Source organism: Oryctolagus cuniculus, chromosome 2, assembly GCF_051225735.1.
Source record: "Oryctolagus cuniculus isolate XC-2025 breed Fujian yellow rabbit chromosome 2, ASM5122573v1, whole genome shotgun sequence".
In the NCBI taxonomy this organism is placed as follows: domain Eukaryota; kingdom Metazoa; phylum Chordata; class Mammalia; order Lagomorpha; family Leporidae; genus Oryctolagus; species Oryctolagus cuniculus.
The window spans coordinates 47770754-47785770 of NC_142868.1; the positions used below are offsets into that span (position 1 = coordinate 47770754).

Consider the following 15017-nt stretch of genomic DNA (forward strand, 5'->3'; position numbering starts at 1 on the left):
CGGCAGGATTCTGACTCACAACAGCTAGCAGTTACTGAGGGAGACTGAGGGCTCCCCGGAAGCTGGGGCTGACACTTCTCTGACAGCATGGGTTCCCTCCCCAGCGAGTGAAGGTACAAAGGCCTACAGCATCACCTAGGCAAAGTCCACTGACGAAATGAAGAACCTCCCCACTTCACAGATGAAGAAGTGGGGTGCCAGGAGGCTGGCAGTGCCTCCCATTCGCCTCTGGGGGCCATCAGAACCCACCCGCAGGAGACAGACAAACCTTAGCCAACAGTTCTTAGCCCAGGTCAGCAGGCTTCTGCTCTGCTTGTCTAACAAGCTCAAGGTCATGGCAGGCTGTGGGGAGCAACTCGGACTAGACTAAGTTACTGGAATTAAGACTTATTCTATGCATCTGCTCTCCCACAATATGGCGCTGGGAGAGGAGTAAACAACTTCTACGCAGCTGCCTCTCGCCAGTTTGACTGATGAGCTGCAGGAGCTGATCCTGCTCCTGATTGGAGGAGAGCAGCGTGCTCGGCGTGTGGGTAGCAGAGTTGGGATTGGTGGAAGAGGACTATAAAGGAAGAGAGAGACAACATGCACCAGGAACATCCGGATAACATCTGAGCGGCCCCTGAGAGAGCCGGCCGGCGGTATGCCGCTCCCCCGCGGAAGTGGGTAAAGTGGCAGGGGGAGCCGCCCCTCCACGGAGGTGGAGGGGTCGGCAGCCAACCCGGGAAGAACCAGCAGCAAACCCGGGAAGGGCCGAGCAGACAAAAGAACAGCGCAGGGTCCTGTGTCGTTCCTCCACGAATGGGGAAGCGACAGCAGGCCTTCATTCTTTTATCATGATCATAATTTGTTAACAGTGACTACACGCATCTTCACCAGCATTATCTCATTTAAATAGCATTATGCTGGGAGTGAGCCACCCCTGGGAGACGGGAAACTGAGAGTAGAGATGATACGGAAGCAGCTCCACATCACGAGGTTTGGTGCACAGGGAAGCTAGGGTTTGACCTGCGACAAGATATTGATCTCAGGCAGTAAAACCTTAACACAACCTGGCACTGTTCTCTTGGTCATTTGGGGATCCTTGCTTCGGCATTAGCCAGGCCTCCACTGAGTGTTGGGCTCCAGTTTCTCCCAGGTCTGCTGAGAAAGTAAACCCCGGCAGACACAGCTCCCACGGATTCCCCATATGAAAATACTCTCAAACCACGAGGTCAGACACCAACAGGGCTACCTGGGCCTGAACTCAACGCCCAGCGAGCCAGCCCCAGTTCCACCTTTCACCAGCTCTGAGCTTCCGTTTACTCAGCTGCAAAGAAGAACAAAATGGAAAACCCCTGCCTGGGCTGCCTCCCAACAGGACGAGAGCGAGCCTCATGTGCCGGGGAACTTAGCCCGTTCTTGCTTGTCCACACCGGAATGCACCGGAATTCCTTTCCGGCAGCTCAGGTTTGTGTCGAGCTAAGACTCTCAAGGACTAAAGGGCGACAGTCTGGATGCAGAAGCCACTCTGGGAATCAGGGCGTGAGCACGGTGGGGCTCACACCCGGAAGGTGCTAGGCCAGAACAGAGTGCAGGCGTCCCCTCCTGGTGCTCGGCCTCCAGGACACACCCAGGCTCCAAAGTTCCAAAGACAACAGAGAGGGCACTGGCACCGAGTCGGAGTGCCGGAGCGGAAGTAGATGCTGCAATAGCATCCCCCAGCTGCACACACAGGAGAAAGGGCTCTGGTGTCGCTGGCAGGGCAGCTCCTCGGCTCCACCTGTCCCAGCCGAGGTCTGGTGAGAGGCTGGACCCCTCTGCCCACCAGTTTGGACAGCTAAGTGGGCAACTGAACGTACAGTAAACTCTCCCTCAACAAGGGCAAAATTGCGTTACAATGCTTGGTTTCTTCTTCTCATCTGGGTACAGCATGGCTGGTAAAATCCACAAAATAAGCCACCCCTCCTGACCCCTTTCACACTGCCAACCGTCCCTACGCTACCCAGAAGCAGCAGTGCTGTGACAGCCATCAGTGAAGAGGAGGATCCCTCATACGCCCAGCTGCCTTGCAAATGAGAGCCTGGGTGACACAGAGCTACGGACGGGACGCCGTCAGCATCATAATGTCCCCAGAAAGACAAGGGCAAAGCCGGCTCTCAGTAGATGGCTGGTTTGAGATGAAGGCAATTCCTCCGGCGGCCAGGAGAGGGCAGGTGTCCAAGAAGTCGGTAACACAGGAACCCTTCTCTACAAAGCACAGAGGCCTCTGGAGAGATTCAAAGAAAGGGCTATGAACTGCTGGGTCCGCCTGGAAGCCATCATCTCTCGGGACAAGATGACTCAGTGGTCATTGAGCAATCTGTTCCAGGGCTTGCACCGAGCCACCCGCCAGCCTTCCTCGATCCATGTGGATGACATCCCATGGAGAAGCAGAGACAGTCACAGAGGTCAAATCGCTCCCTTGCTTAGGGACAAAGAAAGAGCCTGAGAGAAATTAGGAGGCTAGGACAGAGTCTAAAGAATGAGAACAGCACACAAACGCAGGGGGAAGAGGCAGAGAGCTGGAGACACAGTGACGACAGGCACAGAGAGGCCAAGCGGTGCGGGACATCACAGGGAGAATGAAAAGAAAGGGGTCATTTAGACAAAGTGCGTTTCAGATCCGGCAAGCTAAGATCCACCCCCAAAGTCAACCGCATGCTCTCGGGCTCTCTGTGCATGGACTGACCACAAGCATGCAACAAGAGGTGGGACGACCCAAATTCATGGTCAGGGGCAGGTGACAGCAGGGCTCCGCCGCTTTCACCAGGTATAAGGTACTCCACGGAACGGCCCTAGGGGACGCACTGGGAGTTGCACTTAGCGAATCAGTTTCCAAGAACATTCTCAATGGACTCCCTGGTAATTAACAGAGAAGCGACTGCAGCCCAGGTAGGGACAGAGCTTATGGACAGGGTGTAAGCTGAGCACCAGAAAACTGCCCGGGACAGTGTCTGGGCCCAGAGCCGCCCCACTCCCCACAGGGCTCTCCTACCTACCTGGGAGGAAAGCACCAGCACACAAGGGGTTCACAAAACCATGCTCCCCACAAGGGTACTAATGCAGACGGAAATGGACGTCATCTGTGTGTGTGTGTGTTTATTTAGGCTGCGTCCAGCTAACCCAACTACTCTATGGGGCGGGGGCGGGGGGCCTGCCCACCCAGCCTTTGCTGTGCGCGTGGCTTTAAATAGCTAGGAACAAGGCCACAGTGGAACAAAGGAAGGAAACAGGAGCTCCCTGCCTCGCCCGGCTGTAATTAGGTTAATGCTGGAACGTGATGAAAGAGGCCCACTTGGCGTGAGGGTCTGGAACAGGAGCCCTCGCCTGGTGCCCTGCGGATTCCCCCCACCCCCGCCCCACCCCACAGCCAGAGAGCCGGGCCCAGAGCGCTCACCCTTTTTCCGGGCCTGGGCGATGACTTCAGCAGCACTCTTGCTCATCACCTTGGTGATGTACAGGGGGCAGTTGGTCTGGTTGGCAATGGTGATGGAACGGTTCACCGCTTCAGCCTCCACCTACAGAACAGCAGAGCAAGCATGAGAACCCAGCCCACCCCGCCTTTATCCCCACCCAGCAAGAGAGAAACCGCTGTGTCCCCGAGGCTCTGTCCCAAGAGGCACTGCAGGGTGGGTGACACTGACTCAGCCATCACCCCCTATTCCGTAGCAGCAACGACCAGGCTGACTTTGTCCTGATCCTTCTCCAAGTGTGGTCAGCGAGCCTGCAGCATCAGGATCAGCCTGGAGTCTCTAAGAAATGCAGATTCCCAGGCCCTGCCCAGGCTCACAGACCAGAATCCCCAGGGGCAGCACCTAACACCGCGGCTGTCGACAGTCTCCGTGATTTTATGTTTGCTAACATTTGAGACCCACCACGCATGCACAGCCACTGGCTTTTGCTTTCGGCATCCCTAGTCTCGAGGCAAGACATTCAGTGATGGGATCTGGGGGACAGGGCTTCCGTCAGATGCTCACCAAAATGCCAGCCAGAGTCAGCCCCCGAGACAACGCGACCTCACAGGGCTCTGAGAAGGCAGTGAGCCCCCTGTGTGTGAAACATGACCCTGGCTGGCCAGCCCCAGCTGGGTACGACCTTGGGCACGAGATAGGAGAACGGTTCTAAACAATTATCTGGTTCTCTAAACCTAATGCTTCAGTCATGGACTTTTCAAAAACCCCAAACACCTAATTAGGCAAGACTCCCAGGACCGAGTCGTGTCGTATGTAGAGATTCAGCAGTGTGTATGACGGGCAGAGGAGAGGATGGTACAGTATCACAAAAAGCCCCTGGTGGCTGGCGCTGTGGTGCAGCGGGTTGAGCCACCACTTGGGAGGTGAGTACGGGAGTGCCAGGTCGAGTCCCGGCTACCCTGCTTCTGACCCGTCTTCCTGCTAGTGCATCTGGGGAGGCAGCAGGTGACAGCTCAAGGCCTTGGGGCCTGCCACCCACGCGTGAGAGCCAGATAGAGACCTGGGCTCCTGGTTTTGGTCTGGCACAACCTTGGGGAGTGAACCAGTAGATGGGAGATATCGCTCGCTTTCTCTTCAAGTAGATGAAAATAAACATCTTTCAAAAGTCATTGGTGGCATGCGCGTGTGGTACAGTGAATGGGTCACACCTGGGACCCCATACTCCATATCAAAGTGCTTCACAAAGTCCTGGACACTCTGTTCCCGATCCAGCTTCTTGCTGGAGCACACCCGGGGTGGCAGCAGATGACGCCTCAAGTACTTGGGTCCCTGCAACTCATACGGGAGGCCTGGGTTGAGTTCCAGGCTCCAGGCTTCCACTTGGCCTGGCTCTGGCTGTTGTGGGCATCTGGGAGGTAGACCTGGAGACAGACAGTCTCCTCTCTCTGCCTTTCAGGTAAAAAAATAAAAATAACGCCACTGGTTTCCTCCCGAGTCCTGGCCAAACTCCGTGATTTGAACTCTGAAGGGAGAAGCTGGGTCTGACTCTTGGTACCTTCCAAGCCCCACCCCAGGAGTTCCCACTGTGGCTCCTGGTTCACAGCAAGTGCTCAAAACTGCTTGCTGAGCAAACAAATGATTTCATTTTATGTTAATGGCACTAAAACTGGGCGGTTCCGCCCAGAGCTGTTATTTTTCACAAAAAATAACTGAGCTCCTGCCTAAATTAACTTAGCTAGGCTATGGAGATTGATCTATAGCTCCCTGCATTAACAAGTAACCTGATCTAGTATAACATAAACTAAGACAAGCTCACTCAACTGCCTTTGGCCTGCTGGGCTCCATGAAGACAGATGTCTAGAAATCCACAGGCCGTGCCAATGGCCCTTGACAAAGCTCACAGAACACCCAAGCTGTTTCCAATTCCTGGAATAGCTGAGGACGGGCCCTCCCTCTCCTTGGCCCCAGCGCCGGGCGGAGTCTCAGCGGGGTGAAGTGTGCCGGGGGCTCAGCCAGAATCCCCAGCACTTTGCAGCCATGCCGGTGATGAGCCGACAGCTTGTCCCAGGACTGACACTTGTGAAGGTGAAAAGACACACTATTAATAACTGTGCATGAGCCACAGGCACACGCCAGGACTGTCAGGCACACTAACTAGGGTGTGTCATGGTACTAACTAGGGGTACAACAAGCAAGGCACTGCTTACACCAGGGCCCTGCCCTTGAGACTGGCTGCCAGGAAGACTGGTCTCCTTGGTGGGACGACTCCGGCTACTGGGATCCCATTTGCTCAGATTCAGCTGGGAGTTCAATTCAGATTCCACTCCCACCCCAAGAGGTAAGAGGCCCAGCACTGGGCAAAGTGGATCCAAAATGCAGCTCATTGGAAGAGAAGGTCCTTTAAACTCTACTCCCCAGAACATCTGACCCTTCTGTGTTTGTGTGTGTATGCCTCAGATACAAGACATACACTATTTTATACAACACTGAACTCTGATCTAAATAATAGCACTTGGAAATTATGAAAATAGTGTGATGGGGCAGGTGTGCCAAAGAGTTACAGTAAGCCATCACTTGCAACAGCAGAATCCCTATGGTGGAGGCCATGTCAATCAGGGCTGCTCTGCTTCCAATCCAGCTCCCTGCTAATGCACCTGCTAGGCCTAGCATGTGGGAGACCCTGATGGAGTTCCTGGCTCCTGCATTTAGTGTGTGTGTGTGTGTGTGTGTGCGTGTATGTGTGTGCGCACACACAGCCATTTGGGGAGTGAACCAGCAGATGAAAGAAAGATCTCTTTCTCTCTCTCTCTCTCTCTCACTGCCTTTCAAATAAATAAATAAATCTTTAAAAAAGTAAACCAGTATGGTAGTTTAAAATAAAATCTCTGCCTTATTACAGAGCTCTCAGGATTCTGCTTTTAAAGATGAGACCACCCAAAGCCCAGAGCGGAAAACGACCTGCCCAGGGAACACAGCAGTACCAGCACGCCACATGCCCCCGAGAGCCCTGCCCCTCTCCACCCCCTGCATCCTCCTTCTGTGAGGCCCCATTGGGAGGTCCCCTCTCCTGTGAAGGACTCTTCAGGACCCCACCTGGAGTCCCCGCTCTCTTCCCAGCCACCAGGGTCTCACAACCATTACCCGCTCCCAGCCGCATCAGGTTCCATCCTGCACACTTCCTACCTGCCTCTCTCCCCCCAGCTCACCTCGAGTCCCTTTCAGAAAGGATGGCTTCTCATTCGCCCCGCTGCACCCATGGGACCTGGCTCTGCCTGGATCAGAAACATGCTCACCCATTCACTCCATCACGGCCAAGCCTGGTGACTAATTCCCACCTTCTCCACCCTCTCCTCTCCCAGCTTCTCAGAGCAACCCAGGGAAAACCCTACCAGGCAGTCTCACAGGGTGGGCTGGGAGGAAAAGCCTACAAGGGCAGGACCAGGCTCCGGAAAGTTCAGATTCAAGTCATCCACCACGATGCCCGTGCTGGACAGGATAGAGGAGTTGCTGTGGCCCATGCCGCCCACGACCACTTCACGTGCATTAGCACAATCTCCCTCACTGAACTGGAAAGCTCACAGTCACTCGGAGTGCTTCCACGTTTCACTCTTTATGGTGCCCGCAGGGGGTTAACACACACAGATTCCCTCTTGACAAACTGAAAAATAATCGCCAGCAGCCGAGGAGAAGTGCCAACGGTGCCTGGGGGTGCCAGTTCTAATCTGGCTCAGCCTCTAAAACTCCCCACTACTCTCCTCATCTCCCAGGGCTACCGTCAGGAGGAAATGACTCAGGCTGCCACAGGTGACTGGTGCCTCCGGATCAGCTGGGAAACAGACTCCCCGATGGAGCCTCCCCGCAAGTGCCCACTCCGGGATTGGTACGCTCCCCCAACTGCCCGCTCTCCAAGGAGCTTCTCCGATTGGCTGCCAGGGAGCTGTCATTTTCAGTGCAGCAATTGCCAGAAGTGAAACGTCCTGATCTGAACCAGGTAAAAGTGGTTTTCATTTTTCTGGTCAAAGCAGCCACCAGAACACCACCTCTCCGAGAGCTTTCTCCTTTCCGGAAACCCCAGGGTGGGCTTTCTTCCTGCTTTTGTGTTCTGCTCTGCAGACAGCAGAAGAAAAAGGGAAGCCAGCCCTGGGACACTCACGCAGGCGGAAGAAGCCTCACGTAGCCGGGTACGCAGCTTTGCTCTTCTCAGACAGCAGCTTCGTCTCCCCTAACTGTGCCATCAGCGCCGCGGGTACAGGCCTCCATCAGTACACTGGACAAAGCCGAGAGTACACTCCCTGATGAGGCCCAGCTGAGCTTGGGCTGGTGTGCTTGTATGTGCGTGTGTGTGTGAGTGGACACCCATGTACATGCACGCACAAGCATGCACTGTGGGAACAGGCACGCAACAGGCTGGACACTGCACTCTCCAGCTCTGCTTAGGTAACCGGGCAGACGCTAAACTTCACCCTCTGCCATCTCCTCACTTGAGGATGGAGGTGAGAGTCCCACCACAGTGCAGCCCCAGCAGCCCCCATGCAGGGCCGGCAGAGGCACATGGTGCAGGCCGAGGGACGGGAGCACTCTGGGGCTGTGTGCAGGAGCTGCAGAGCTGTGTCCCAGATCCCACACGGGACAGCAGGGGAGCTGAAATGGGAACATCAGCACAGTGCCCAGCACAGGCAAGGGGGCTGTGAAAGCTGGCACCATGGAACCCTGCCAGCCCTCTGCCCCCCGAGTCCTTGAGCTCTGATGCCTGATCCCTAAACTGGTCCAAGGCCGAACACAGGACCAACTACTGGGAGGTCTGGACTGAGGGTGCCTATGATTTTCTGCCACCCTGTGCCTAAACATCCTCAGGAGGTTGACTCTGAGAACAGGTGGCTAAAGCAGTCACAGAAGCCAGGCTGGCAGCGGCATGGAAGCCACAGACAGGATCCCCTGGGGTGGGACGTGAGCACCCTCCTCACTGAACCATCAGGGACTCCGCTCTGCATTTTCCTTCCACGATCTTAAACCATTTGCCAACCAAACCTGCTCATTACGTTCTATCCCACACAGGCTTGCCACGAAAAAACGGGTAATTCCCTTAGGCGTCACAGACATTTCAGATCCCCTTCCCGGGTTGTGGTGCTGGTAAGACTGTTGAGGCAGAAAGGCATGAGCCAGCACTCTTCTGCCAGCTTTGCCTCAGACACCCCAGAAAGGGCCTGGAGAAGTAGAGACAGGAACGAGAGTCTTGGGCTGAATGAGCCATCCTGGTCAGTCGAGCACTGCACTTCACCCATGCACACACATACACACGCACACATGCACATGCACACAAATACACACACATACACATCCATGCACACACATACCTACACATACACACACACACACACACACACACACTCACACACAACCCACGGCTTCTCAGAGACACCAAGGTCAACAACACAGGAGCCCTGTTCTCCAAAGGCGCAAGGCTCGGCACAGCGCCCACGGGCACCACGGCACACATCCTGCTCTTGGACATTCACCTCCTCCGGCCGGCTGAGCACGTGTCCTTCAGGGCCGGTGATGCCCAGATCCAGGATCCTCTGCTGCTCCTGGAAGGATTAAAGAAAGCCAGGCGTCAGGGAGAGTCGGGCTCCCATGGGCTCCGACAGCTACAGACCTAGGCCCAGGGCAGCCCTGGCAAGGTGGGAAAATGGCACTGCTGGCCACTCGGCCCTTCTCTGCCCTGTTCCCGGTCCTGTCTGAGCATCAGTTATGGCCCTGCAAAACCACTCGGCTGATGCCCTGGGTGCTGAAAGCTGCTGTCTTCCCCACCCGCAGCCACAGCAAGGGAGGCGTGTGGGGGTTGTTCCAGCTCCCACCCAAGGCAGCTGCAGAAACAGTCCCCCTGTGGAACAGGAATCGGCACAGTCCACCCAACAGGCAGGTGCATATGGTGCCAGCATTCATAGCACGGGAACACTCAGCTGCCTCTGGCTGTCTTGTGCCTGCCACTCGCCCCCCCGCCCCGGGTGATGAAGAAAGCCCATACCTCTGCGATGATGTCACCATTTTCCGCGTGGACTTGGGCGATGGCACCGATATCCCGGATCACACTCAGGACCTCATATATCTGAGAGACAGGAGCACAGGGGTCAGAGACCGGGACAACCAGCTCCCCACCATGCTGGTGAGCTAAGAGACGGTGCCCCTTAGTTGCTTCTGTGAAGCCAGACTTTTTGACGACCTGAGGGTGACATTTCTGGCCACGTCGGGCAGAGGAGGATCCTCTGTTACTCATGGAGGCAATGCAGGTAAAAGGATGTGGGTGAGGAGTGAGAAGCTCAAGGATGAGCCCCCGACATGCACCATGTGTTAGGGGAGGCTTGCCCGGCTGCACTGTGCCATGGTTGGCCCTACCAAGGCTCAGGTCCAGAGCCGGTGGAGCACCAGCCCCAGGGCCAAGGGCACCGGGCTCACACTCCCCTAATGGCTAAATGATATCAGCAACTCAATCCACCAGCCACTGCCCGAGGAGATAAGGGATGTGCCTGCATCAGACACTGCCTCCCACATGACAGCCATGGCCCCAGTGTGCCCACTGTCTTACCTGGGAGTCGGTTAGCTGAAAGCGATCTTTGAAAGCCATGTACACAAGGAAGGAATTTACCCCTGGAGGACAAACAACACAGAGAGGCTAGGTCATGATGTTTAAGAGCAAAACCACCACCCAACACAATCTGGGAAGGAATAAGAAATTTTAACAGTCGTGCAGCACTTAATGGCAAGAATACGTTTGAGAAATGCGTCGCAGGGAGATTTTGTCACTGTGGGAGCACCATGGAGTGAGGCACACGACCCTAGGTGGTGCAGTTATTCTACTCCAGGCTATACGGCATAGCCCACTGCGGCTAGACCACAACCTTGTATGGCTTCCTACTAGGCTCAACACCGCAGCCAACCACAACACAACAGAAGTGTTTGTGGGCCTACGCATAGGAAAGGTACAGGAAAAACACTAAGCTGTAGGAATTTCTCAGCTCCACTATACTCTTACAGAGAGCCATAGTACAGAGAGCCATCGTGAGCCACAGCACTGTTCTACAGCACGTGACTGCACTGTGCATGTGTGTGCACGTCTGTGACTTTGCGAAGGTGGGCAAGGAGGGAGGGCAGCAGAGTGTGGAGAGCAGGGGATGGAGACAGAGAGATCCAGCCAGGGGTAAACACGAAAACCAGTGAATCTGGGGATAGGGTGAAGAGAATTCATTATAGTATGCTTATCATTTGCTATGAGTTAAAACTATATAAAAGTTAAAATGTGCCAGTGCTTATACACCCACGTTCATGGCAGTATTGTTCACAGCCAAAAGGTGGGAGCAACCCACAGATGGATGGACTGCCAGAGTGTGGACCATACGAACCATGGCACACTAGCCAGCCTGAGAAAGGAGGGACGCTCTGACTCGTGCCACAGCCACGTTTAAGTGATCTGTCCAAGGCCACCTTGAGGACAACAGACGAAGTGAAATAAGCCAACCCCAAAAGGCCATAGTATTTATAAAATCTTCCCAATTCTATGTTATGTGTATTTTAACAATTTTGAGAAATAAAAGAAAAACACTCTCTGACCCCAAACTGAGCCTGTTGCACAAGAAAATGAATTAGATATTTCTGTCTATGAAGACAGATCACTAATAAATGTCTTTCCTTGGGCTAACAGACTGCCCTCCATGTTGATTTTTAAGAAACATTTTTTTCAATATGAAAAAACCCATCAGCTTGACAAGCAGATGGCGCAATGCTCATTCTGGCATCTTGAAGTTCTCGCCTCCCGAGGCACCAGACCAAACATCCCTGCCTGACATCCATCACAATTTTAAACAATTGTCCTGACAACCTCAAAGCCTGGGGACTTATTCAAGCCACTGGGGGTCGGGGGAGGAGGCCTGGCAGCTGCCTGGGCTAAGAGCCCCTGGACATCCTGGCCCTTCTCTCCTTGCTAGGCAACAGTAGTCATGGTAACCATGCAGCCTGATTTGGAGTCAACTCTTAAGTATCCAGAGTAAAAATCTCTTGGAGATTCAGTATTCTCAAAAGTAAAAGAGGCCAAAGCTTATCTACTTCCTTTTATGTATTGTCTTCAAGCTGGAAAGAATCTCAGAGGACATCCACTCCAATACCGTCAGGGGAGACACATACATACAATACCCTCAGGGAACGGTGGTCAGCCTAGCAGTTAAGATGCACACATTCGGCAGGTGCTGCAGCGGGCGCTACAGAGCTGGCATCCCTTGTGGTCACCTGTTAACTCCCGGCTGCTCTACTTTCAATCCAGCTCCCTGCTAATGCACCTGGGAAAGCAGTGGAGGATGGCCAAAGTGCTCGGGCCCCTGCAACCAAGTGGGAGACCCAGAAGAAGCTCCTGGCTTCAGATCGGCTCAGCTCCAGCCATTGCGGCCATCTGGGGAGTGAACCAGCAGATGGAAGCCCTCTCTCTGTCTATCTGTCTCTACTCCTGTCTGTAACTCTGTTTTTCAATAAATCTTTAAAAAAAAAAAAAAAAAAGATGCCCACATTCTACGTTGGAGCACCTGGACTCCAGCTTCCTGCGAATGCAGACCTGGGAGGCAGCAGTGCCGATGCAAATTAATTGAGTTCCTGCCTCCCATGAGAGAGACCTGGATTGAGTTCCTGGCTCCCAGCTTCGGTCTCAACCCAGCCTCGGCCACTGGAGGCATTTGAGGAGTGAATCAGCAAACAGGAGCTCTGTTTCTCTCTGCCTCTCAAATAAATTAAAATAAAAACAAGTAAGTGAGACTCACAGCATGTAAGTAATTTGCCCGAAGTCTCACAGCTAGTCTGTCTCAGAGCAGAGAAAGAAACCCAAGATCTAGCTCTCTATTCTGGGGCTTTTTCTACCCTATCTTCAAATCCCTGCCACCCATGTCCACAGATTCCCCTGTGCCATCTCATCACAGCACAAGATCCTTCCGGGCCTAGAAACCCCAGAATCCCAAAGCAGCAGGTGCTTCCCTAAAGGGCAAGACCCCAGCGGTCAGCAAGGGACCCAGCAATCTAGTGTCCCCAGGCAGGACCAGGATGTCCTTGGGCTCCACCACCTGAACCCCCAAGGTTCTCACTGACAAAAAAGCCCTTGAGGTCACCCTCAGGTAATGAAGATTCCTCCAACCTCCCTGTGACCCTTCCCAATCCCTGGAGTCTCCCTTCCCAAAACACTTCTGTGGAACAGTGACGAGTCCCCAGCTGTCTCAGGCTTGCAGCATCTCATCCCCGTCACATGCTTCTGCATTCTTGCGGGTTTGTGCGCTGCCCTGTGAACCCTCTCTGGGACATACACTCTCTGGGACATACACTTGTTATCCTTTGAGGGTGAAGCGCTCTTGCCGCAGCTTCAACTCCCCAGCCTGGCATGAGAACACAGAACCCTCACGCCAATAAGCTGCGAGCAGCTGCGACATGAAGAGCGGGTCCCAGTAGGAAGGCTATGTTCTCTTATGAGCAAAGGCTAATGTTGCTGCACAGGGCTAGGCAGGAGCTTCCACCAAAGCCCTCGCTCCTTGCTAGGGATTCGCCTGAGCATGAGACGCCAGTGGGATCTGTGAGCATTGTTCTCAGAGCTCACCCCACCCCACCCCACCTCACCCCCCACCCCCGCCAACCCAGAATTGTGGAAACAGCCGCAGAGAGTGCTGGGCCGGCACAACCTACCGTGGTCCTTCACCAGGGCTTCCATCTCCTCCTGGATGCCCTTGTGCCACTCGGTGATGTCCACGTGCAGGGAGTAGTCACAGCAAGACTTGCTGTCAGCCCATTCCCTCCACTGGTCGAAGGCAGCCAGCAGGCTGGTCCCGGGCTCGGGAACCACGTGGTCGACTAGAAAGGAAAGGGCACATTGGTCATCCACATGAGCTGCACGGGCCAGGGGCCAGCGAGTGTGTTCCCATCGAACCCATGAATAAGGCTTCTTGGGTTCCAAATCTAGACAGTGATCTCTACAACCAGCTTCTAAGAATACACTTAAGCAAGCTGACTACCCAAAGGGGACAAAGCCGAAAGCAGAAACTTGGCACTGGAGGATGGCGCTGGGGAAACCATGCATGAAATGCCCAGATCTGATTCCCACTCCCAGTCCCTGAATGCACAAACCTGGGGCACGACTCACAGACAACGAGTCCTTAGGGACAATGGCGGTGTCAAGCGACCGGCAGGGGCAGCCAACCTCCCCGCGTGTGAGACGTCCCCTTCCAGAAAGCAAGGGGCCCGAAGGCGCTGGAGCAGGGCCACGAGGACTGAGCCTCTCCAAGGCTCCCGGGCACGCCCGCGCTCTCATGGCCGCTCGGATTTCTGCAGCATAATGCCACTTTGTCATTTACGGGAAATCTTTCATCTTAAGAGCTCAAAGCATTTTAAAACTGTTATATTATTATTGAGGTAGGGTGATATGGAGGACAGATGACACTGGACTCAGGGTGACCTCAGTTTGCTTCTTGGCGCCACCATTTACCTGCAAGGTGCCCTTGGGTAAACTACTTAATCTCCATTGCCCTATGATGTGTCTGTGCTGGTTTAAAATGGGGATAATATTACCTGGCACATACATTTGTTATGAGGATTAATGAAACAGCATGGCTATCAATGTTAGGTCAGTCTTCTATTTAAATCTCCCAATGGCCTCCCCTGGCTCTTCACAGAAAGATTAAAGTCCTCTACAAGGCCAACCAGAGCCTGCCCAGCTCTGTCCTGGCCTACTTCTAGGACATGATCCTGGACCACCTCTCCCTGGCCTCACTCTGCTCTCCAACTATACAGGCTGTCTCTCAGCTACCACAATACCAGCCTGATCCCTCCTACTCCAGGGCCTTTGCGTGTGCTTTTATCACTCCCAGGTTTTGGAGAGGTTTCCTCCATGACAGGAGGCTTCTCAGACTATTATTACCCATCTTCTGCTCAGGGGCACTAGCATACACACTGAAATGATCTGTCTTGGCCAAATCAACTTTGTGCAACAGTAAGGTAGGCAACTGACACAGAAGTTAAGACATTGCTGGGGATGCCTGCACCCCACATCACAGTGCTGGCTTCAAGACCTGGCTCCACTCCCAATTTCAGCTTCCTGCTAAAGTGCATTCTGGGAAGCAGCAGGTGACACCTTTAGCACTTGGCTCTTGAGGGGAGACACCCACATGGGAGACAGGGATTGAATTCAGTCTGGCTTCAGCCTGATCCACCCCAAGCTATCAGAAGCATTTGAGGGGTGAAACAGTAAATGAAGGAGCTCAATGTCTTTCTGCCTTTCAAATAAATTTTAAAAAGAAATAAAAAATTTTAAAATAAGATAAAACCCAATACTCCTGAAGCCTAAAGTGATGAATCATTCTTCATAAATAAAATATTAGCTTTTCAACTCCCAGGTAAGCAGTTCTGAGCTAAGAAAATGCCAGCTCAGGCAATGCTAGTGAGCTCAGATTTCTGAAATGGATCAAATCTTGCGAGTGCTGCTAAATCACTCCGCTGGACTTGGCTTTGTACACATCAGAAGCAAGAGAAATAAGTCCATCTATGCTGAATTATCTTTTGGCAAAAATT

General features: G+C 53.7%; 1 protein-coding gene across 3 annotated transcripts in view; it reads right to left on the reverse strand.

The window, feature by feature from the left end:
* The window catches only part of DPYSL2 (dihydropyrimidinase like 2), a 149959-nt gene that overhangs the window by 16752 nt on the left and 118190 nt on the right, over positions 1–15017 (reverse strand). For all 3 annotated transcript variants that reach the window (XM_051842554.2, XM_002709455.6, XM_070068271.1), the window contains exons 4-8: positions 13140–13304; positions 10018–10079; positions 9460–9540; positions 8951–9019; positions 3419–3539 (exon numbers count right to left, since the gene is read on the reverse strand). In XM_051842554.2, coding sequence (XP_051698514.1) covers positions 3419–3539; positions 8951–9019; positions 9460–9540; positions 10018–10079; positions 13140–13304 — 498 coding nt within the window. The remainder of the gene's footprint in view (positions 1–3418; positions 3540–8950; positions 9020–9459; positions 9541–10017; positions 10080–13139; positions 13305–15017) is intronic.